Source organism: Patella vulgata, chromosome 2, assembly GCF_932274485.2.
Source record: "Patella vulgata chromosome 2, xgPatVulg1.2, whole genome shotgun sequence".
NCBI lineage: Eukaryota > Metazoa > Mollusca > Gastropoda > Patellidae > Patella > Patella vulgata.
In genome coordinates this window covers 36,912,076-36,937,484 of record NC_065880.2, presented here as the reverse complement: position 1 = coordinate 36,937,484, position 25,409 = coordinate 36,912,076, and the positions used below count along the sequence as shown (strand labels likewise).

The 25,409-nt window shown below is 34.1% G+C and overlaps 2 protein-coding genes across 2 annotated transcripts; one reads left to right on the top strand and one right to left on the bottom strand.

Annotated features, from left to right (window-relative positions):
- Positions 1-177: 177 nt before the first annotated feature.
- On the bottom strand, positions 178-2,391 carry LOC126809531 (signal peptidase complex subunit 2). Its single transcript, XM_050534159.2, has one exon. It carries the CDS (start codon positions 2,294-2,296, stop codon positions 1,709-1,711), a length of 588 nt encoding a protein of 195 aa, XP_050390116.1. The 5' UTR covers positions 2,297-2,391; the 3' UTR covers positions 178-1,708.
- A 35-nt stretch (positions 2,392-2,426) lies between these two features.
- LOC126809529 (von Willebrand factor A domain-containing protein 3A) lies at positions 2,427-7,825 on the top strand. Its single transcript, XM_050534156.2, has 11 exons — positions 2,427-2,656; positions 3,335-3,427; positions 3,705-3,804; positions 3,932-4,059; positions 4,313-4,402; positions 4,675-4,729; positions 4,876-4,977; positions 5,375-5,481; positions 5,662-5,787; positions 7,357-7,465; positions 7,745-7,825. Exons 1-11 carry the CDS (start codon positions 2,595-2,597, stop codon positions 7,823-7,825), a joined length of 1,053 nt encoding a protein of 350 aa, XP_050390113.2. The 5' UTR covers positions 2,427-2,594.
- The last annotated feature ends 17,584 nt before the right edge of the window (positions 7,826-25,409 follow it).

Sequence of the window (25,409 nt, the reverse complement as noted above, 5' to 3'; positions counted from 1 at the left end):
AGTAGTGAAAGGCAGAATTGGTCTTCTGTACGATAGGGCAGGGTAAATTAAATGCAGCATAATTGCTGGTAGTAGCAAGGACCCTGGTGAAATTACATTAGAAATTAACAGAATGTCATTGCGTCTTGAAAAGTAACTTTTCCGCTTGAAAAGAAATTATAACAATGATAGACAAGAAATTGTAAAGACAATTTATTTATAAATCAAGAATACTTTGATTATGAACAATTATAATATAATAGATACATCAAATTAACTTTAAAAAAAAAAGTATGCAATGAATCGTCAGAAAGCACATGTAACAACTGTTAGTGCTATAAGATAAGCATTTCTAAAATCATTAGTATCCAGGTACTATATGCACATTTTTAAGTTACATCTAATTAACAGCTATTTGCAATTGTGCTTACAGAATACAATGTGTTTTATGGATACATTTGGTTAGATAGTATTTACATCTCATATTACACAATATCCAAACACAAATTTAAGTGACGATACATGCAAATATTTCAATAACAAGAGTATTTTTTTTCAACTGCTCTTTAACATGCGGGACTTTTTGAAAATTGTACTTTAATATTACCATAATGCAAACACTGAAGCATCCCAAAAGAAAATTGCCTGTCGTAATGCAATGTCGGCTTCATATTTTATTATAGCACTAGTAGACTTATTCCAATTTGTTTTTTGTTGATATAATTGCCCTCAACCCACATAAATTAAACAAGCCAATGTTATTGTCAGTTTGAAACAAAATTATACACGTAACTACAACTATAAAATATTTTCAATCTTAAACTAAGAAAACATACTATTCACAAAGCACCAGTTAATCAGTGCTACCAAGTAAAAGACTAGGTCATACTGGTAAACCAAACACATAATAAATAAGGCATGATTTGTCATCTACACATTCCATATCATCACTCCATTAAATTAGGGAATGTTTGTCATGACGGGTGAATACCGATTATAAGATCTATATTGCAAAGCCAACGAAAAGCTGTAGCACACAGTCCACTCATCTGTTGGTATAGAAAAGATGTTATGTGTCAAAAAAGCGAATTGGACCAGCAAAAAAGACTTTCATGCATCTTGGTTGCTATTTGTACAATTTATGAACTAATTTATTTGATTAACTCATTCTGCTCCTAATGAGGTAAGAGGTAATAAAGTGAATCTACTTTACAAACATATAATACATGTACAATCATTTATTAGAAAGAGTTAAATGGGCATGTAAACGCAGTTATATATTAGTAGAAGACATTATTTTTTATTTCAATCATTCATGTATTAGACATCTGCCATAAAAATGTAACAAATAGACAATCTCCCATGTGACTTGATTTCTCATTTGCACAAAGTAACAACGATGCATTCACTAGAATAACACTTTTAACCCACTACCATTAACTTTACGAATATATACAGATATTAAAAAGAAATTGATAGTTTTCGTCTGCTGCATGTACAATATATGTAGCTATGAATTGATTCTCATAAAACTTTAAATCTGTAGGGTTTTTAAAAAAAAAAAAAAAAAAATATACTTGGACACATCATACATTATTAAGCTTACACAGTGAAAAGTGTTCATGGGTGAAGTACTGAAGTTATATAATATGGAAACAGACTTTCAAACAAAAATAAAATATAATTTTTGGGGGACACTTCTTCACTCATGCATTCTACTTTCTCAAAGCTAATTTCCTTTCTTTTCAAAGTTAAGACTGTCTTTCAGTAGTCGGACAAATGGTTCAAATTTTTCTACACATAAGGATCCTTCTTCGTCAAAGTAATTAGCCACAGAGTGCCCCTTTTCAACTGTTCGTTGTTTCTTTGTCTTTCCATCTTCAAAAGTTAAACTCAGCATGTAGATATCATCATATTTTTTGAGAACTGATGCCAAGGTCCATATGTCATCGGGATCTACTCCAGCTTTATCTTTATCTAAAGCCACTAGAAATATACCCTTTTCGGTATAAGTGGTGTATAAAGTTAACACGCCCATAAGAAGAAAGTAAGACAATACACAAATGATTAGAACGGTTCTTGATGCGGGGAAGGGATTAAGATAATCCCAGATCAACGCAAACATAGCAAATCCAACAGCAACTGTGCAGATCATCAGTCGACCGTCCATGAGAGAGTGTGATTCTTTCATGTTGTATTTATCTAACATAACTTTTTTGGCAGCATCATCTAATGCATTTTTTAATGCAGTGCCATCCCACTTATCGATTTTAACAGGTTTATCTTGAGCATCAGCATCAGTACCAGAGCTAGACATCCTTTTTTCCTGTCCTGGAACCAAACAGATGTTTCCTTTTTACAGAACCGGAAGTAAAGAAAGACACGTTGTGTACTCTCAACTCTAAAATGTTTTCTGTAGCATGTGTAGACATTCGAGACTACTTGACAGGTGCCCGCTATTTTGACCAATCAGGACGCAAAGAAAAAGACGGCCCGGGGCCTTCTTGTTATATCTAGCAACAACATAAACACAATCGATTAAGATGAATAATGTCATGTAATTATTTATTATGAACGTTTAAATACAGGATTATTGAAGAATTTATGCAAGAAAAATGTCTGATTTATTTTCTTTTCCAAGAAGGTCATTCAAAGAAGCACTAAAGGAAGAATCTGAGTAAGTAAAGATTTTTTTTAGTTCTTATTATTGTTATTCGGCAACGTCTAGCCCCGCCTGTGTCAGTATAAATAATGTCAGTAGACGTTGCAAATGATAATACGTGTAAGCACCGGCTGCTTGAGACTGTTATTTATTAAAACAGCTCTTGTCACTATTCTATGTTGTGTGGAAATTTTTGTCCAATTGTGATCATTGGTATTAATGGATTTATAGAATAATGCTGTCGTGCCCCCCTCCCCCCCACACACACCCCAACCCCTACCCCTACCCCTCACCTCACAATTTTCATTACCTTAATACCAGTCTGATATACTTATTGTCCATATCTCTCATAAAAATTGGGGGGGTTGGATGGCTGAATGGTTAGCGTGCGTGCGCTGTATCATAAAGTCTGTCATTGAGTCGACTGGCGTGGTTTCGAATCCCTGGTTTTACGTGGCAAGGAGTATGGTCGCCTGTCCAACTTCGTGGTTTTCTCCGGGTCATCCGGTTTCCTCCCACTGCTAAAGACCCCTACGCGCAAGCGAATTATGTAAATAAAATTAAACCATATGTTAGTCCCAAAATGACCTAGTTTGTGTCGAGTGGACGTTAAACCCCATTTCTCTCTCTCTCTCTCATAAAATTTAGAAATTAGTCTTGTATTCATATACACTATGATATATCTGATTATAGAGAAGAAGAAAAAGCAGATTCTGTTAAACTTGAAGACGAGGAAGAAGAAGATGAAAATGATGATGATGGTGAAAATTTTGATGAAGTATACAGGTAATTCATAGTTTTACATCTAATAGGAAAAATACGATTATTGTCCAAATTAGGGCAGGTTCAGATTTTACATTAGCTTTACTGTTTGTTTCCAGTTTTTTTTATAGGCCTATGTATAGATAGATACCAGGAATTTAATGAGGACTAGGTATCAGGATCTGATGTGTGTTCTCGACTGACATTATCTTATTAAACATACCAGCACTAGAACTATTTTGTAGAAAGATTATTGAATACTTCAATGGATAATAATTCTAAAATAATTCTTTATCAACAGGGGAGAGATACTAAAACCATGGATTCCTATCAATATTGGAAATGCTAAACCACCATTACCATTAACAGTTACTAAGGTTAATCAGACTAATGCATTACAGGTAAAATATAATTTTCGTTAAGATCAAAAGAACAATTATTAAATCAATGTTTTGAAAATACTGTAGATTGTTGATATAGATGCTTTGTTTAGGCAATATGTATATTTGGATCATAATTTGATTTTAGACTGTTGCAAATACTGATGCTGTTGTAAGTGCAGAAGGACAAACATCAGAAGAATGGCTTAGAACTCACAGCATAGAATATCAGAAACTAACATTGCAAGATCTTGTAGATAAAGGAAAAATAGGAAGGTAATACATTGTAATTATCTATATGTATAACATCCCTAAAACTAGAATTATCCTAGAGGTTTATTTGGCAGAATGTTTCAATGAAATGTTTCAAATGGATAGAAAAAAATATCTAATTTATTCTGCAAAATTATTTAATCTAAATTAGTAATTTTAATCTGAGAAATGTCCCATGTTACTGACTTTATTATTGGAATTAGTCTGATGATGTATATTGATCGTAAATCATGCTTCTGTACAAATATTACTTTAGGTTACATCCTGATAAACAAACAGGAAGAGTCAATCAACATATACAGTTTGATGCTATGGATGTTAATGAATTTGAATACAGACTAAACACGTAAGTATTATATACTATAGTATATAAAAAAAATGTTATTTTCTGAAATTGGATGGCCAAGTGTCCTAGTTTAAAGACTATTTAATCGTAATGTATATTTAGTTCTGCATTATACCCAGTTTAAATAGAAAAGTTCACAACTGAACAAGTAATTATATTATTATAAACTTCCCATAAACTAATGGTGTATTAAATAAGAAAGACCCACGGCAGCTCTAATAAGTCAGATTTGAATTGATTTAATTTATTGTCACATATTTTCTTGTTTTCAGAGGAATAGAACAATATACCAAGAGAATAAAATGGTTATTACAGGGAAGTAAAAGGGTAATTGTTTATTTTTCTTGCAAATTTATACTAAGGAAATCTCTATAGTTTTCATAAAGGAAATACTTAGAATTACTTGTCATATGCCTAGGCTATGTCCAAAATTTAGTTTTGCTTGCTAATGTTTTTATGATATATTTTTTAAGGTATTTGGAAATGTTGGTGGTCAAAAAATTGGTGTTTGCATTGATGCCTCTGAAGTTAGCCTAGGTTATGGTCGACTATCAGCTTTAAAAGAATCTCTTATTGTAAGTAATGGAATCTTTTATATCATGCTTTTGATTCAAAGTCTTTATTTGGAGATTTCTTGAGATAACATCCAAGTAAATAACTGGTAAAATAAAAGGTTTTCTTCGGAAAGGCATTTGCGGACAATTATTAACAGTAATAGAATTTTTGAATACTGTAAGATAAAGCCTTGATATCAGTACAGTCTGCATTTGATAGTCTAATGAGAAATAGCTTATACATTTCATAAATATTTTAAGTCTTTAAAAATGTAGACCTACAAAATTTAACCTCAAAACAGAAATGGCAAAATTGAATTATAATTTTGTACTCTCTATATAACTTTTTTCTCCCAGGCCTACTAACTTGAAAAGATCAGTTTCAGAAAACTAATTTTATTATAAATTTCATTTTCAGCATTTGATTGATGAACAATTATCGAAAAGATCAGCCATATATCTCATGTCATTTGGATCAGAAATAGACCCACTTTGGCCCGTAGTACGAGATGTCAATCCCAGAGTGTAAGCAGCAATTCTACGATACTTTGTATTTTTTCTTGCATTAATTGCTAACACTTGCTTGAATGTCAAAAATGAAACAACTTTTAAGGTTTTCATTTATTCCAGATCTTCTTTAAATTAAAACCTTGTTGTATGTAATGTTTTGGTAATTTTATATGTTTTTTTAATTTATTTTTTTAGAATTGAAGATGCAAAGGAATGGGCTATGAGACTGATGCCATCAGGTGGATGTAATGCACTTAAAGCTCTAAAAAAAGTGATGAAAATGAAAGATTTAGATACCATAGTTCTAATTCTAGGATCTGTGTAAGTGCAGTTCTGTGATTATTAAATTACAATCTGGGTTTATGGCAGTGTTGGAATTTCAAAATTTTTCTTGTCAGACATTTTTACCGAAAAATAAAGGGGAATAACTCTTATTGTTATTTAAGCAAGCGGTTACAGACCACAATTAAATATCACGCATCAACAAAATATTTAAATTCGTACGTAATATAAAAAATAGGTGCACCTAGTTATTTTTCATATTTAATTCTCGTACGGTATCAAATATATGTCAGTAATATTCCTACAAAATTACGCAATGTCATAATACGATAGAATGAAAGCATGCCAACTACTGCCAACCCGTACCTGTTTAAAATTCCTTCAAAATGACCATATTATTCGGGGGTATAAGTCAATACATTTTTCAGCAGAAGTCCAGTGTTCGTCTTATGCTCCATTTCGACTTATGAACAGAAAGTAAAAAAAATGACATCCCAAACTTTGGCAGTAACCGTCGCTCTACCACAACGAGCGAGTGACATCATCTGCTAAATAATCACATTCGACTCAAGCACGCGCTATCGTCTAAAACAATTAACTACTTACACTATTCCGATCAAAATATTCATCAACATTTCTTAGCGTGTTTATTTATTTAAAAACATAAATCCCATTCAAAATATGATCATAAATCTGAGAATATGCCATCAAAATAGAATCTTTTTTCCAACATTAGACATGGAATTTGTCACATTTTCATTTCATAATTTCACTCATAATTTCACGCCTCTCGCGAGATTTCTACTTCGGTTTCAGTTATTGTACTATAACCGTGTGCGATCACAAAACAGAGCTTGCATTGTTTAGTATTTTTTGGATGTGTGTGAAATAGCTTTATTTATTGACCGCTTCCACCGAAGTGATATCGTGGACAATGTATATTGATTTGGGGTGTTATGTACTATTAGGATAAGTGACATATATGACTAGTTTCTACATGTTTTAGGCCGACATCAAGGAGATTAAAACATCTGGCAATGGAGAAATCACAGTTTAATCACGTAGATAAAGTTTATAATTACTCTTATCTCGACAACAGTCTAGTTTTCAAAAATTTTTGGTGAAGGTCCCCCATACCCCCCATAAGGGCTCGTTACTTTGGCGCTCATGAGGTGGCTTTGTCAAGGTTTTTTTTTGGCAGTATATTTTTTAAATATTTCTGGAGGGAGGAGGCATACCGCTGGTTTCCCCCTTAACCATGAACTTTGCCCCAGCTTTTCCCCTCCAACCACTGACGACGCATAGGTGATATAACTAACACGATAAATATGTTGATCACTTAATCGCTTAAAATAAACTCATACCATAGCTAATATACTGACAATGGAGAATAATTAGTCAAGGCCATAATATTAATATACATATGCATATGCATTCTTTTGCACAAATCCCACTATCCATATTAGTACATATCACCCAGTTTCCAGATAGTAAACTGAAGATGTAACTACCATTTGATTTGATTATGATTGTTTACGATTCTACCTTATTGTAATCTCCCAGATGTTATCTTTCACAACTTTATATTTATTATGAATTATTTTGCAGTCCTGACCAAATGTCAGAAATTCTCTGTGAATATTCTCATCAGTTAGGAGTAGGAAGAAATTTACCTATACATACAGTAGCTTATGATTGTTCTGATCATATGACAAATGTAAGTTGTCTTCAATCCATTTTTGTAACCATTCTTTGGGAACATTGGCATTGGCAACGGTAACAAATATTGTTGTAATTGTGTATTGAACATTGCAAAGTGACACCTACATTTATTACAGTTTATTACAGCAGGCCTTATTGTGGATATATATATATATATATATAAGTAACATTTATTTTGGCGAAATGAAACTACATAATTTGTGCTAATGTTTTCACAACCAAAGTTGCTCTTCAGGCATTTAATATATATAATGGAATTTTTTTTTTTTTTTAGATAACACTACGCAATCTAGCTGATACATCTAGAGGAAGATATCATTGTTATACAGCTAACTGTGAGGTATGTTTTAGATGATAATGATTATAATATACGTATAATTTTATAAAAATCAAAATCTCTTAGTCTTAATTTCATACAAGTCTTAAGTATAGTGACGACAAAATTTGAAATGTACATTTTAGTGTGGTGTATTGTGCAGCTCATTGGCTAATTCTTTCTTTAGGATAGCATGGGACGGAAACTAAAGTATGAAAAAAAACAAATTCTGTACTCTCTGATCCTTCTTGTCAAATAGGTTCTGTAATAGAAATGATAAGTTTACTTATATGTATATATTATTTATTTTTTCAGGAACAAATTTATAGTGGTACAGATATTAGTTTATTACTTAAAGAGATACATAAAGCCCAAGATATACTGAGTAAAATAAAAGAAATGAGACAAGGCATGATGGGAACAGCTTTGATTAGTATCATGAATGAGGTTTGTTTTATTAACAGTATACATTCCTTTTAATTCTGGTATCATTTAGAATTTCCATATCATTTTATTTTATAACAGAATATGCTAGTAATTATACCTCAAAATTGACGGTCCATTTGTATAAACTATTATTACTGGTTTCATCTTGGTATTAAAAGGAAATAGGAAACTTTGAGTAACTTCCTGATTTGAGATCTGGTGCGAAACATGTAAAGATTATTTTACAGAATTTGAAATTTCAGCATATTGGTTTTCAATAATGACCTTATTATTTCCTGTAAATATTCAAGACCAAAACTTATCAGAAATAGATTCTGGCTTTGTTCGTTTCATTACTTTCTTCTTAGAATTGATATTAAGCTGTATACAAACTTCTAAGTTAAATGTCTCGTCATTTTCTAAGATAAATGCATGGCACACATACATTAAAAATTCTTTGAATACCAAATTTAAATTATATCATATTTGTTTCATTATTCTTGACTCACACCCCAGCCCTTTCTTTATGTGTGTGGTCAATCATCTGAAAAGCTCAAGTTAAACTTGTTTCTTTTAGATATCTGCAGAAGTTGCTAAGTTACCACAATCTAGATTTCTACCACGTCCCCCTGGTCATGAGGATCCATTAAGAATTGAGGTGCCTAAATTTCACATTCGCGGATCAAGAGACTGGTTGAAACAGCATGGCTTGAAAGGTAAGCTACTTATAAGTTTTGTTGCAAATATTCTTCATCTCACTAATGTATACTTGGGTGTTTAATCCTTTATGCTGTAGATTTTATTAGATGCAAGTTGAAGTATTTTCATGTATATTTTGAAGCATATAAAAACGTAATAATTGGATCATATTTATTTCTTTTCAGCAAAACGTCTCCATTTGTACCAAGTTTTAGCCCCCAATGCTTATTCCTTTAAAGAAGAATTTATTCCAATAATAAACAAGGCAGTTCAATCACAAGTTCATGGTGTAAGTATTGTAAAAAGTTCTTTCTTTATACCCCCATCAGGCTGGGGTGGCCTCTTTACTGCGCTGCTGCGACCGTACAGCGACCAGAAAATGCACATGGTCGCCGGCAAAGAAAGAAAATGTTCCCCAATATTAAAAACTTGAAAAGAGACGCGTTCTTACCGCGACCTATGCGAATATACCACATTCTCACAGCGCGTCCGTCACTACCTCTCCATGCTTATGGCATTTCTATTCAGATCTATTGGCTTGGCAACAGTGATCATTGGTGAAACTGCCGTGCTCTAACCACGCTCATGGGGTTCTTACCACACATCTTCTATGTGTATTGCGACTGCAAATGCGTTACTATCACATGATCATAGTTTTTGGAAATGTCAAGATGATCATTGTGCAGTAGCACATGAAAAGCATGGTCGCCATTGGAGCATAATGCAAGCTTGGTAACTGCGCCATGGTCGTATTAAGAACTCCATTAATGCAGTGGGAACCCCATAAGATCGCCATAGGCGCACAGGATCCCCATGGTGCAATCATGTAACTGTGGTGAAGTCATCGTAACATTGTCATGGCAATGCCATCAGGACCCCAACGCTTGGTGGGGTCGTGACAGACCCGCAAGGGTTGTGGTGAAGACCCAATGAAGTCGCTGTTGCAGATGTTACAATTTTCACAGCGTCTTCACCATGTGTGTACTGTGCATGTACTACGTTCATGGCGATGTTACCACGTTTTTCTCTCGACCTTCACAACCAAACTGCATTCTAACAGCTTTCCAGGTCAGATCGCAGAAACTTGGCTTTTATATTAACAGCTCAAAGCAAACGCCATGAATCAGCGATCATTGGCAACCATGGAGACCACAGCACGATATATCTGGTGTTTCCACCTCGATTATGGCGCTCTGAGACCATTTTCTGTCGTCGTAGCAGCACAGTAAGGATGCCACCCCGGTCTGACGGGGGTATATGTTGATCCAAACATTTTTCTTATGCAAAGAAACCTAGCTCTTTAGTCTTCATTAAAACAGCATTACGTCTATGCAAACCAGAATAATTTCTCATTATTCAGATTTTAATCATACTAAGTGTTGAGTAATAGACCGGGAGCCCAGGGGGGGTAACCTAGCTGAAAAGTGTACCAATTTTCACCTATATGGTATCAATGCATGTATATGTGGTATCATCAGAATGTAAGTTTTCCGGGAATCTGGTGTTGGATGTAGATCTGAGGGCTGGGATTCTGGGCATAAATACTTGGACTGGATTAGCTCAAAAGTGTACCACATGAAAATGGTACAGCAGTGGACCTTACATCTTCAAGTATTACAAAAACAGACATTACTGGTGTTGTGGGTACCCCCCATGGATTTTTGCAACTGAAAGACCACAGCTAGGCTAAATTAGCCGTTACCACCACAGGAACGATTGATCACATATGCACGCATTGATACCATATAGGTGAAAATTGGTACACTTTTCAGCTAGGTTGACCCTCCTGGGCTCCTGCTTTGTATGTATAACAATTAACCCCCCAAAAAATATAAAATGACCCAATGTACCAAATATACTAAATCAGAGATGATTTAGAACTCTTTTTAAAACGGATTATTTAAACTATTATTATTTGTATTGCAGAAAGCAATGGTACAGTTTCCTTGGCATGATGGATCAATAAAAAATATTCATGTGAATATGTCACAACTATTTGAATATCAGAAACAATTAAAGGCTGTAGTCAGTCTGTTTGAGAGACGAGTTGACTGGTTGGCGACGGGTAGTAGACGGATATTTGGCACCATTACTGAGAAAAAGTAAGTATCGGAGAAAATTTAAATTATGGAGAAAAGATGTATTATTATTGTCCACAAATGTCTCTATATTACCATTTTATCATTCATATAATATGAGGTTTTTGTTACCATACTGCATTGGCCGAGAAAGTTCATCCAGATTTCCCGGCATGGTTCCCCCTTGTCGGTGATGCAGGACGGAGGGTCTGACAAGGACAGCTGGCTAGTCATTCGGATGAGACAAAAAACCGAGGTCCCGTGTACACATTGGCGTGCACGTAAAAGATCCCTTGACAGTGGGAATTCGATATAAGAGTAGGCGGTATGGCGTATGCCCGTCTTCATTAGCCCAGTTCGGAGAAAAACAGTAAGACGTTAAACCCCATTTCATTTCATTTCAATTGTTACCATACAGCATGAGTATGAATTGAGTAGACAATTGCTTTCTAGATATTTGAATTCATTTCTGTTACATTTTCCATGACTTATTTATGTGAGAATTCATTATTAGAGTTGACTTTCAATAATTGACATGTTTGAAAATGTTTCTGGGTTGTTATTTTTTAGTGTTGTGATTTTGATCGATTCATCGGTGTCAAACATAAACTATTTGGTTCACATGCAACATTCACTACGATTATTGATGGAACAACAGATTGCTAATAAAGAATATTTCAACATTATTTCGTAAGTGCAAAAATATTTATTGCCGAGATATTTTTCTTTTTATGTATAGATATATTCTTATATTGTTTGAATTTCTGCGTAGTATTGAACAGGAAATAAATATAGTGTAATCGGATTCGGTTCTCACTATCATTGAATACTCATTACATATTTTAAGGTAATTGTTTATTATTTTTTGTTAATTTATTTGAATATTTATAGGTTTGGAAGTGAATGTAAATCATGGAAACCTACAATGGTGAAACCGACACCCCAAAATTTACAAGATGCTTGGAAGTAAGTTTTCACATTTTGGTTTTACTTAAATATATGACTGATAACAGAGACAGAGCAATACTGATTAACAATAAGGATTTCAGTATAAAGCAAAGAGACTGACCAGTCCAACATAGTGGAAACATAATCTACAGTTATTTCTTTGTGCTAATATGTTTTAATATTGATTGTAGGTTTGTGTTAGATTTACAATGTAGTGGAAGTAGAAATTTTCTATCTGCTTATCGTAAAGCTGTTGAAAATGATAATGAAATAAAGCATCAAATAAGTGAGTCGCTTTTCTCTTATTTATTGATAAAATTTTAATTTGATTCAATGATAAAGGGTGGGTTATTTAAGTAAAAGTTCCTATAAAATGGAGTTTCTATTTAATTTCTCCCGTCACAAAATACCACCAATTTACTTCTCAACTAAAATAAAATGTATTTATTTTAATTGTTTCATATTCTGCGTAGAATTATGTTTGTGTGTATGGATTGGCAGTTTATAATATTGATGTATTTTCAGATGTACAGGGGGTATATCTATTTACTAGTGGTGTACCAGATCAAACCCAAGATGTCACTAGTGCCTACATAGAAGAGATGTATTGTGGTCGGCATATACAACTACACTGTATATTATTTAATGTAGATGATTATAATGCTGAGGGTGCCATACCAGGAAGATACGCCAACATTACAAGAACAGCTGAATGCCTCAGAAATCTTGCCCATTGTAGTAATGGACGTTTCCATTGGTTTAGAGAAACAGGTATAAATCCCAATCTAATTCATTTACCTTTTTCTGTAAGTGTGATATCAGCTTTGGTTGATTGACTAATATGCACTTTTAAAATTCTGTTTTTGCTGATGTTTTAATTGTTGGTTAAAAATCGCATGAAGAAAATTATTTAATCTTTTAATGGATTTACAACTTCCCACAAGCCTAATGCAGAGATTTCTGCAGATAATTTGTTTGTGGACCTTCTAGTGATTGAGCTTTAATTATAATGACCACATTATTTTGGTTAATACTATTAAAAAACACAGACATTTTATTTGTCTGTAAAAAATTGTAGAAACAATTGTGTGTATTTGGTGGGCTGTCATTTCGATGGGAAGGAAAAATAAGGTGTGCTATAAAGATAATGGTATGATTTGGTGTGTAATGTAGATAATGATGTGGTCGGGTGTGCTATATAGATAATGATTTAGTGCACAATGTAGATAATGATATGGTTGGGTGTGCTATATAGATAATGATTTAGTGTGCAATGCAGATAATGATATGGTTGGGTGTGCTATATAGATAATGATTTAGTGTGCAATGTAGATAATGATTTGGTTGGGTTTGCTATATAGATAATGATTTAGTGTGCAATGTAGATAATGATGTGGTCGGGTGTGCTATATAAATAATGATTTAGTGTGTTGTAAAAATAGTAATTTGGTGTGATATAAAGATAATGGTTTGGTGTGCTATAAAGATAATGATTTGTATTTATAGGTATAATAGAAAGTGATGATATACAAGACATAAATACAGAAATAGATAAAGCTCTTAACTTTTCTACTAAATGTGCTATGTTAGTAGAATCAGTCAAAAAGAAGTATAAAGATAAATTTGTAAGTATAAACATTAAACATAAAAGATACAGCTTAGTTATGATATCCTAACAAAATACCAACCTAACAAAATCATTCATCCAAATGAAATGGATTTTAACCTTGTAATTTTCTGGCTAATGAGACAGTCATGTTCCATGTAGTGTGATACAAGGGAAATAATGCTGTGACAGGAGCATTATGACCTGCTCATATTTTGATTTCTAATTGTCAGGGGATCTATAAGGTACTGGCAGTTGTATACACTAGACCTCAGTTTTTCTTCCCATCGAAATGACAAGTAGTTCATTTTCTTGCTAGACCCTTAGTTCTGCAACATGTAATGGGGAGACCAGGCAGGAAAATCCAGAGGTATTTCAGGATTTTCCTTGACCAACACTGAGATAGAACCAGGGACCTCTTAGTTGGTGAGCTGTCGAGCCAAGTATCTCCCAATATCACTCTTCACAAAATATACAAAAAACTTAATATTCAGTCTGCTCATTATTTTTGTAGTTTGTTCAATGTTTGGAAAGGTAGTTGTGCTAGATTGTCTATTACAGACAGGTAGTTTAGCATCAAATAAGATGTTTATTTTAGCTGTAGGACACTGTAGGTCTCTAATTGTTTCAGAGTCATCCTCATATGGAAGAGATCAAGGCCTTACCACCTCCCCCATCTTTTAAGATGAAAGCCTTACCACCTTCTCCACAGAAACATAGAGTTGAAGACAGCTATAAAGTTGTACGGGTTAGACCATCTAGTGCCAAAAGGGATAATTTGGAGTCTCGAACACCTAAACGTAAGTTATTGTACTGTTGCATCTGTCTTTGCTTCCTTATTCCATATATTAGTAGTTATAATTAGTGATAGGTGTCATGCGTAAGGCGGAATGTGCTTACTCTTACAACATTATCTGTCACCAGTGCATGTAACTCAGGCATGAATACAGAGGGGGAGAGGGGGAAGTACGACTGAGTTGCTAATATCTTACATTAATTGTTATAAAACTTCAGATGTTACTTCAACATATCCTTTCCTTACATCTGTTTGTGGATGGTAGCTTTTGTGTTTCTATTCATACCTACACCACTGACAATAACCAGACTATATATATTGCTTGAACATGAAACATAGATAAAAATGTTTTAATGTAACATGTAATAAATTGTAGTTAACTTTTCCAATGTTTTTTTACTTTCTCTGAAATATCACTAATAATAAGACCTTGGTTTGCGTCCTCCTTTTTCCAAAATGTTATATCTGCCTCTGTAGATATTTGTTGTACTTTTGTATCAGTACATAATAGTAAATTTCTCTATTTCTATAAAAGTTGAAAATTTAAAACCATTAATTGAAGTACTGTAAATGTGAAATATTTTGTTGTTATTATATATCATAGCACCAATGAAAGGTCGACCAACATCAGCTAAAGATCCAATGCAGAGAGTTCATACAAATGGCAGACGTGTAACCGCATCACACTTCTTTATTGATGATAAAAAAAATAATATAGGTATGTATCGTCACTTACAGTCTATACAAGTAAAATTATTGATTGTCATAATCTATTTTATGTTTAGAAGCATTGATTAAACCATATATTTTCTTTAACTTTAATAAATACTTGATTGGGAATCACTGATATACTTTAATTTTTGTATTGAAAACTGTTTTAGTTTGATCTACCGTAAAATGAAAATATTTTCCTTATATTTTAGGTTCTGTCATTGAAAAATATCCCAATCAGAAGTCAGTACGCAAATCTTTTGTCCGACCAATTATACCTGAATCTGAAGACTATGTTACATCCAAGCAGGTATACTGTTATATGTAAATTATTGTTTGGACATTATCATGAAATGGGGTGACTTTGTATATTGTCTGTCTCAATTTTACATATTGAAAGATAAAGAATTTTGTAATGTTTTTGAAATATAATTAAATTAGGCTTACCTAAGTAATGATAGTAATGAAGATTGTCTCCAACATTTTTTTGAAAATGTGTCACAGAGCACAGAGCATCAGATAGTTGCTTAGGGCTACAATTAATAAGGTTTACATCTTCCATACTGAATTATAAAGTTTTATTTACTGAAATATATCTGGAATTCCTCCTTTAAAAGGAACTAATTCATTGTGATAGTTATACTCACCACAACAGATGATTTAAAGTATATTTTGTTATTCCTGTCGCACTGGGGGAGGTTGGATGGCCAAATGGTTAGCATGTGCGCGCTGTATCATAAGGGCTGTCATTGAGTCAACTGGCATGGTTTCCATTCCCAGGTTGTACGTGACAAGGAGTGGGGTTGCCTGTCCAACCTCGTGGTTTTTTTCCGGATCATCCGGTTTCCTCCCACTGCTAAAGACCCCAACATGCAAGCGAATTATTGAAATAAAATTGAACCATATGTTAGTCCCGAAATGACCTGGTTTGTTACGAGTGGATATTAAACCCCATTTCTCTCTCTCTCATATTACACTGATTATATATTTATTTTGTTTTTGTTACAGTGGATGAGAATGTTTAGTTTAAGTAAACTACACCTAGATTTAAATCGTTTTGTTTCTGGTCCAGACTGTAAACATGTAGAAAAGGGAGTTAAATCTTTACATAAATCTGTTTCTGCCAAGTAAGTATTGTCAAACGATTGCTAGTCCATATTTTATCTTGATACAATATTTTAAATTATTAAATTATCATCATTGAATTTATTTGTTGATAAATTTTGTGGTTCTGATACATGCTACCATTACTTATTTTTAAAATTATTTCTTTATTTTGATATTTTCAGATATTGTCATATTTTTCCGTCGATTAATATCAAGGGTACTATAAAACATTTACAGCTTTTACCACATGAAATGGAAGAGTTTGAAGCAAATGTAGAGAAAGTTCTGTGTCGTTATTTAAAGAGATTACAGTGGTTATTAAGTGGTATGTATGGAATAAGTTTTGAAATATATTCATTTCAATTTACCAGAAGGAATGCTGCTTGTAGGCATTCCACCGAGTGTGATATCATAGACTATTGTTTCTAGAGTTGTCCGAAAAGCCGGTCATGTTTGAACAGCTGAGGGGAACGAGTTGGCTCCGTTTTTTTGTCTCCATCCACTTGATCCTAGAAAGCTAGCTACAAAATGAAATACAAATTGTTATTCTACTTCCATTAATGACTCTAGAGAACAGACCATAACACCTGACATTAGCTTTCAATGCCATAGCATATCAAAATTGCCCTCAACAACATATACCAAGTTAAGTTTGATTTTTAAACTAAAATGAGTTTATACTATTGGTGTATTACAGGAAGTAGGAGAGTATTTGGATCTATTGTTCATAAACGTTGTGTATTTTTAATTGACACATCTGGTTCAATGATGACACGTATGGAAGAATTAAAAAAAGAATTGACAGCTTTAATATGGGAACAGTTACATAACAATGCTGTTGAGTAAGTGATGATTTATTTATTATTAAGTGAGTGGAAGCATCCAGATAATATACTATTCAAAAAAAGTAGGGGATATTTGATTTTGGGGGCATAATACTAAAATATGCAAATGACTACGAAAAAAGTCACTATAGAACCTAACAGAAGAAACATTTCCAGTTACATGTGACGCCCAAACGCACCAATAGCTACCGCATGGAATGCAGGTGATGCTTGGGATCATCATGGGGGTCCAACCCAAGATTTGCACGACTCTGACTTTGAATGTTACAGTCATTGTGGCATTGAATTCCAGGGTGGAAACATCAGTTTAATTGTTTTAGTGACCAGAAAACAAATTTTGATATGCGTCGGCTTACCCAAAATGAAAGGTTTACGTGCCCTTGGCATGCTACAGATCGGCACAACACAGGCGGTTGTGGTGCCGACGATGAATGTTTCTCAGTCTGTCATAAGCAGGCTATGGTCCAGATACCGTGATACACAATCTGTACAGGACAGACCACGCTCAGGTCGACCAAGGGCGACAACTCAAGCCCAGGATCGATTTATCCGTACCTTGGCCTTGAGAAATCGTGTCATCACAGCAAATCAGATCAGCGCTCGTCTTCAAACAGACACTGGTGTGAGAGTGAGTGGCCAGACGATTCGGAATCGACTGCATAGGGGTCACCTTCGCGCCTGACGTCCTCGCGTGATCCCTTGTTTGAGAGATCATCACATTCAGGCAAGACGTCGTTGGTGTAGGGATCGTCAACACTGGGATAATCGACACTGGAGCAATGTGATGTTTTCAGATGAGTCAAGGTTCACTGTTGATTTTTTGGACAGACGTAGGAGGGTGTGGCGTCGTCGAAACGAGCGCTTCCAAGACGTTAACGTCATCAGACATGATCGATTTGGGGGTGGTTCTGTTATGGTGTGGGGAGGCATCACTGTTGCTGGAAGAACGGCTTTACATGTTGTTGCAGGGCGTGTTACAGGCCAGTACTACCGGGACAACATCTTGGCAGTCCATGTTGTGCCGTTCGCACGACGTCATGGCCGCCGTTTCATCTTCCAGGATGACAACGCAAGATGTCACAGGGCCAGGATCGTTACAGGTTACCTCCAACAACAGAACATCACCACATTACCTTGGCCAGCACTGAGTCCCGACCTCTCCCCCATCGAGCATGTCTGGGACATGCTTGGACAGAGGTTACGTCAACGTCAACAACGTCCTGCCAATGTCCAAGAACTTGCTGCTGCGTTGCAACAGGAATGGGACAATCTGGACCAAAATGACCTTAGATGTCTCATTAGGAGTATGCCACGTCGGATAAATGCTTGTTTGGCAAACAGAGGAGGATTTACCCGTTACTGACTTGGACAGAGGTTACGTCAACGTCAACAACGTCCTGCCAATGTCCAAGAACTTGCTGCTGCGTTGCAACAGGAATGGGACAATCTGGACCAAAATGACCTTAGATGTCTCATTAGGAGTATGCCACGTCGGATAAATGCTTGTTTGGCAAACAGAGGAGGATTTACCCGTTACTGACTTGGTTGTGATGCTGTGGTAACTTTGCTGTTTGACCCCGGGTATCATTTTACCCTTATAATGGTCAGTCTGTGCCATACTTAGTCTAACGATCATTTGGAATAAATCGATGAATGTGAACTTCATTTCATTTTGTCATTTGTTTCTTTGTCAGTTTCATTAGGTGACTTTAATAACACTTAAAAATCAAATATCCCCTACTTTTTTTGAATAGTATATTTACCTGCTTTCCAGGTTGTTCTTCGAAAAAAAATCAACAAAAACTATAAAGATATTGCCTCATAGCAATCTGGTTTATTTGTGTTGTGGTTATTGGAGGTGAATTTTAACCACAATCTGAAGTTGGAATATGATTTTAAAATTTACTATTTTTCATCTGTATGTGTTTTGTACTGGATATATTTCAGATTTAATTTAATTCGTTTTTCTGGTGATTGTGAGAAATGGAGACAGAATATCCAACTAGCAACAGAAGAAAATTGTCATGATGCTGTAGAATGGACTTCTAGTTTATCAGCCGAGGGAAATACATGTACACTAGAAGCTCTTCAAGTGAGTTATTTTCTCGTTGATAATAGATTGCTCAACATGAGCACATTTTATGTTGCCGTTCAACACTGTTAATCTTTCATGTGGGAATATATTGTCGTCACCCCTGCCCATCTGTTATTTGCTAGTTGTAAATTTAAATTCATTGCCTCACAAGTTGCAACGAAATGTTTTTATACCATGGTTACATCTAATGTTTATATAAACCAATCTTCTTTTTTTTATTAACTCAATATACATCACCATATATAACCACCATATACATCTTCAAAAAGAAACTAAAAACTCATTTTTTGAACAAAGCTTTCGCGATTCCCCCATGCGATCTTTAATTTTTTTTTATTTTTTTTTTTTATTATTTAGTTGTTGTTGTATCAGCGCACCAGAGCAGCTAATCTAGCTGGATGTTGGCGCTCTATAAATGTCCATTATTATTATTATAATATGTATGTACAAACAATCCTCTTTTTTTTGACTGAGTAATTGTGAAAAAAAAACTGTAACACACGTTCATTTTTTTTTTGTAGCAAGCCTTTGAGGACCTAGATATTTATTTATGTACAAACAATCCTCTTTTTTTGACTGAATAATTGTGAAAAAAACGTAACATACTTTCATTTTATTTTGCAGCTAGCCTTTGAGGACCCAGATATAGATGCGGTTTATATGTTAACAGATGGGAAACCCGATACCAGTACATCTCTAGTACTTAGAGAATTAATGGCTATGAACGAAGAGAGAAATATACCAGTCAATACGATCTCATTTAATTGTTCAGACAGGTAATATTTTATATGATTACATGTATGTAATGACAGAAGTACAGAATAGATGTGTAATGTTCTTTGACACACAAGTACTGTCGTAACTATCAGGATTAACATTAATAATCTTTAGCTTTTATTAGAATTTATTCTAAAAGTAATGTGCCATATTATAACATTTTTATATTTCAGCACTGCCAATAGTTTCCTCCAACTTTTAGCTAATGAAACTGGAGGTAGATATCACAGATGTCACCATAATTTCGATGCTCAACTTTTCGCCCACAAATTATTATCGGAGGGACTTGGTGACACTGAGGTAATTGGGTTATATTATATCACTCTTTATAGCAAGAACTGGTGAAACCTTGAAATGGAAATGATACAGTAATAGTTGGCATTGAAAAAAGGTTTTGCCTTCATAGGACGTTATCTATATAATTTGTTTGAATTTGAGTTCAGTATCAGAATATTGCATTTATTTCAAATTGTTATTTCAGTATCCACACCTTCCCAGTTTTGAAGGAGATGATCTCAAAAGACTTGGTTCTGAAATATCACTAGCCAGAAAATATTTAGCACAATCACGCACATTCAGGTAAATACATTACATAAAATAATCTATAATGCTGTATTCGAATATCCAAAATATTTGTCCCCAGCCTTCAGTGCCGGACTGGGCCCACCTGTCCACCTATCCGTGACAGGTGGGCCTAAACTCATTAAAAAAAGTGGGCCTAATTAAGCCTGTGAAGTAAAAAGAAAAGAGAAAGAAAAGAGAGGGTTAGGGAAGAAAAGAAAAAAGGGAGGAGAGATCAGGACACAGGGCAGGAGAAAGAAAAGATAGGAAAAAATGACTGACAAACACACAAAAAAAGAAGTGTACTACAAGGAAAGAACTTTATACCAAGAACCGTGTAATTCATCTTTTAACCTCTACTTTGTTCTTCATAAGTCATAAGCCAGTTTTGAGTTTTTCGCGAAAAATGAATCACTTCCGGGTTTGGATTTCAGTTTCACTTTCGATTTCTGCCTGGAGATCAGGCAAAATAGTGTCATGGTGGACGTTTTATATTATAATTTGCATTATTTTCATCACGGAGAATAAAAGGTTTTTGTTTTTGACACTGCAGGGAATTCTCAAATTCATCTAATGATAGAGCTCTCAGGTCATTCTGTTATCTAATTGTATCAAGATTGGTCTGAAATGCTTGGAAAATGGGTTTGCGGTTGTCAATTTTCAAAATTTCCTGGGGGGAGACCCCCCACCCCCCTCGGGACTGTCAGCCTTTCGAAGAAAGCAGCGGACTATTAAAATGGGTTTGTTTGTCTGCCTGTCTGTCCGTCACACTTTTTTGGTCACAATAACTCTCCTTTTAATTGAGATACTTGGTGTATTTCTACCGAGGGTAAACAGAGTGATAAGCAATTTGATTGGTCGATACTTTGATACACAATAATTCTTCTTCTAATTGAGGTAGAATGTTTAAACTTGGTGACGGCATTCATTCGGTGAATGCCTTGGAGTTCAATGATGAACATTGTCTGCTTACAGTAAGCAGAGATAAGTAATTTGATTGGTTGAGGCTTTTATGCACGATAACTTTGGTTATAATTAAGTGTGAGCTATGAAACTCCCGAGTATAGATTCATTATATCATTACCTTGACTAAGTATGATGATAATTTTTGCTTAGACTAAGGAGCTATAAGCAATTTAATTGGTCAAAGACTCTCGAACATGACAACTCTGCTTTTAATTGGGGTAGAATGTTTAAACTGGATGTTGATGTTCATTAGGTGAATGTCTTGAGTGAGTTCAACGATTAACATTTTCTGCTAAAGCTAAGCAGAGCAAAGCAATTTCTTTGACTTTGGTGAAACTTAGTGTATAGTTGATAATCAGTTTGATTGCTCGATACTTTTGAAAAAGATACATTAAACGTGCAATTAATTAATGTGTCCTCTATTTATTTCGGGATTTTGGTGGGAGGCATCAGCCTCACTGTTGGCTTGTGGCCCTTGTTGAACCAAATTTTAGAAAATATAGATGAACATGTACTGATATTCAGAAATGCTGGATAAATTAATGAAATACTGTTTTTATATTACAGAGCCTTGTATAAAGCACATAACCAGGATAAACAAATAAACAGTGCCAGAGGTAGGTTAATATCTAATCAGATAAACGATACAAAGTACAAAATTTCAAGTCAACATAACAATAGTTAAAGCTATGATCAAGCTATACCTCGCAGTGCTTTATGAAATTAATCCAATCTTATGCTGGTTAAGACATTTCATTAATTAGTTCGATTGTGCGAATTTTCTGCCTGGGCTAAGGAGCGATAAGCAATTTGATTGGTTGATGCTTTGGAAAAAGATAATCTTGATTCTATCTGATAGAGAGTGATGAAACTTAGTGTGTAGTTAGATTGCTCGATACTTTTGAAAAAAATAAAATTAATATGTGTCATCTATTTATTTGGGGATTTCGGCGGGGGACATCAGCCTCACTGTTGGCTTGTTAATTTAACTGGGGCTATTTATAATGAATACTAACATGGAAAGTATTTATATATCAAACTGATTTTTATTTTATTTCACTCACCCTATTAATGTATTTCTAAAATAACAATCCACACATTTCTAATTTTGGAGAAAGGGTCACCTAATGTTGTAATTAGCCCACCAGTTCATACTCCTGTAATACAATCTTGAGTTTGTTCGGTAGCTGTCTTCCCTGTACAATACAGTATGTGAATACGATTGATTTCTGCTGTAACCAATTTACCACTCGCTATAATCTGGGGAGTCAAGAAATGAAATTTTTCAAATGGTCAATTTAATAAATCAATATTTGATATGTATTATTGATATTTTTCAGCAACATCAACGCCATTATTGTCCAGTCGACCTAAAAGTGCTGTACGATGAAGTCATTTTACAGACATATATATTCAGTTATTTCAAGTGATACATTAATTGATTAAACAAGATAAAATTCATATCTTGAATAAACCAGTCAACTAATATTTGTCCATATATCTAAATTAATAGATCATTCTTGAAATTAGAAAATAATCCTTTGTTCATTTGACAAAATATGAATTTAGTGTTTATATTGATAATTTCAGAATCTTTGGAAATGTATCAATTTCTAAGTAAATTAATATGAACTTTTTAGCAAAAGAATCTTTCCTTATATATTTGCATATTGCACATATTTCTTTATTTATCTTACAGTAGAATTAATGAAATATTGAAATCATAACTCTATTTATCTTGGTTTGGATCTGTTATTAAGGGATCTGTATACAACTATCTGAAGCTTTTATATGCTTTATTGAATAAATACAAACTTTCAGTTTCCATTGTGGGGGTGGTCAAACGTCCAAAAAATTTTATATGAAATGAAATGAGTATACATTTATACATGCCAAAATTATCTTGGTAAGTGATTGCCAAGATTATCAAATCACTTATACAACTGAAGAATGAAATTCATTAATGGATTATGTAATCCCATTTAGAAAATTCTGATCTTCTCAATATTTTGATTTGACATCAATGACTGTCCCATTAAATGCAGACCATATTACCCCCAGTAAATACATCGCTTACTAGATATATCAATCTGTAGTCCCTATACAAATACTTCATTAATAAAAGTTTTGTTAATAGAGAACATAGGAAGATTGTGATTACAAATCAACATCTATTTTAATATTATATTGGTATTTTATTAACGTGTAGTCCTATTTACAATCGGTCAGTTTACATATTAGATCTCTTTCGAGGGAAATTTAGATAATATTTATTATATTAGTTCATTTTTATAAATATGTTTTTTACTGTGATATTATCTGTATATTTTAAATATTTACTTGTCATTTCCCAACTCAAGATTTTTAAAAATTCTTCCTTAGTCTTGTGGATTGTTAATTGTTAGATTCCACACAGTTAATAAAAAAAATTATTTGATAAAATCTTGAATCTGATTTTTTTTTTTTTTGTAAACAATATTTTATTTAGAATAAAGATTCAAATAAGATTGGGGAATATTCTGTGCCTACATGCAACCCCTTATCTTGATGTCACGAAGTACATCATGATTATTCTAGTAAGATTCAATCTTGATAATAACATGAGGGAAGGAGCAGATGATTTTGACAGATAAAGCCTTTACCTTAAAGCAGATCGTGCCCAATTCTATATTCTGACAAAAGATAGATAATGATGACCACTACTCAAGTTAACTTAGTCCTAGCCCCCAATTAAAGAATTTTTATTTTGAGAATTGAGATTACTGTTAGTTTTTATTTCACAATTGCTAGTTCTGATTACGCCAGTGATGTGATGAATGAAGTGTTCATAAATTGCAGGAAAGTTTGATGTTACACCCACTACATGCCATAACTCAACCTCAGACACCCTCTGTATTTGAGTTAAGGTTGTGTAACTAATATGTCTATTTACACCATTGTCGAGCCTGGCAAGGATGGCGTCTTGTTGAGGCCCCGAGTACACATTGGTGTGCACGTAAAAGAACACTTGACAGGCAAAATTTCCATCATAGTTCATGTAAATATGCCCACACAGCAGCAGCTTATCGGAGAAAGCTGAAAATCAAGAGATCATCTTCTCACGGTGTCGAAAACTCTAGCCTCTATCGTGTTAAGAAGGAATTGAGATGTCAGAATGACTAGGGCAGTAACGCTGAAAAAAAAACACCTTCAAACCTCTATCTGCTATTGCGTTAACAAAACCACGCAAGGGCAGTAACTCCAATACAGAAAATCCAAGAAAGATGCTTCACACCTTATTTGAAAATGATCCATCAAAAACTCTAGCCTCTATAGCATTAACCAGAAATTAGGATATCAGAATGACATGGGCATTAACTTCAAATCGGAAAATTGGATAAAGCTGAAAATCGATATGGATCATCTTCTCGTGGTGCCAAATTAATGCGTCACATCAAATTTGAAAAAAAAAACCCTCAAAAACTCTAGCCTCTATCGCGTTAATGACAAATCATGATGTCAGTAACTCCAAAACAGAAAATCGTTGAAAGCTGAAAATCGATAGGGATCATCTTCTCAGGGTGCCTATGCCTCATACTACGTAAGAAAAAATCCCTAAAAATAATCTAGCCTCTATCGCGTTAACCAGAAATTACATTGTCAGAAAGCTGAAAATCGATAAGGATCATATGCTCATGATGCCGATGTTTTATACCAAGTTTGAAAAAGAAAACCACTTTAAAAACTGTTGCCTCTATGGAGGGCCAATGCTTCATAGCAAGTTTGAACAAAAAGCTTCAAAAACTGTAGCCTCTATCACATTAACGAGAAATTACAGTGTCAGAAAGCTGAAAATCGATAAGGATCATATGCTCATGATGCCGATGTTTTATACCAAGTTTGAAAAAGAAAACCACTTTAAAAACTGTTGCCTCTATGGAGTGCCAATGCTTCATAGCAAGTTTGAACAAAAAGCTTCAAAAACTCTTGGCCTCTACTGCATTAACAAGAAATTTTCCTATCAGAAAA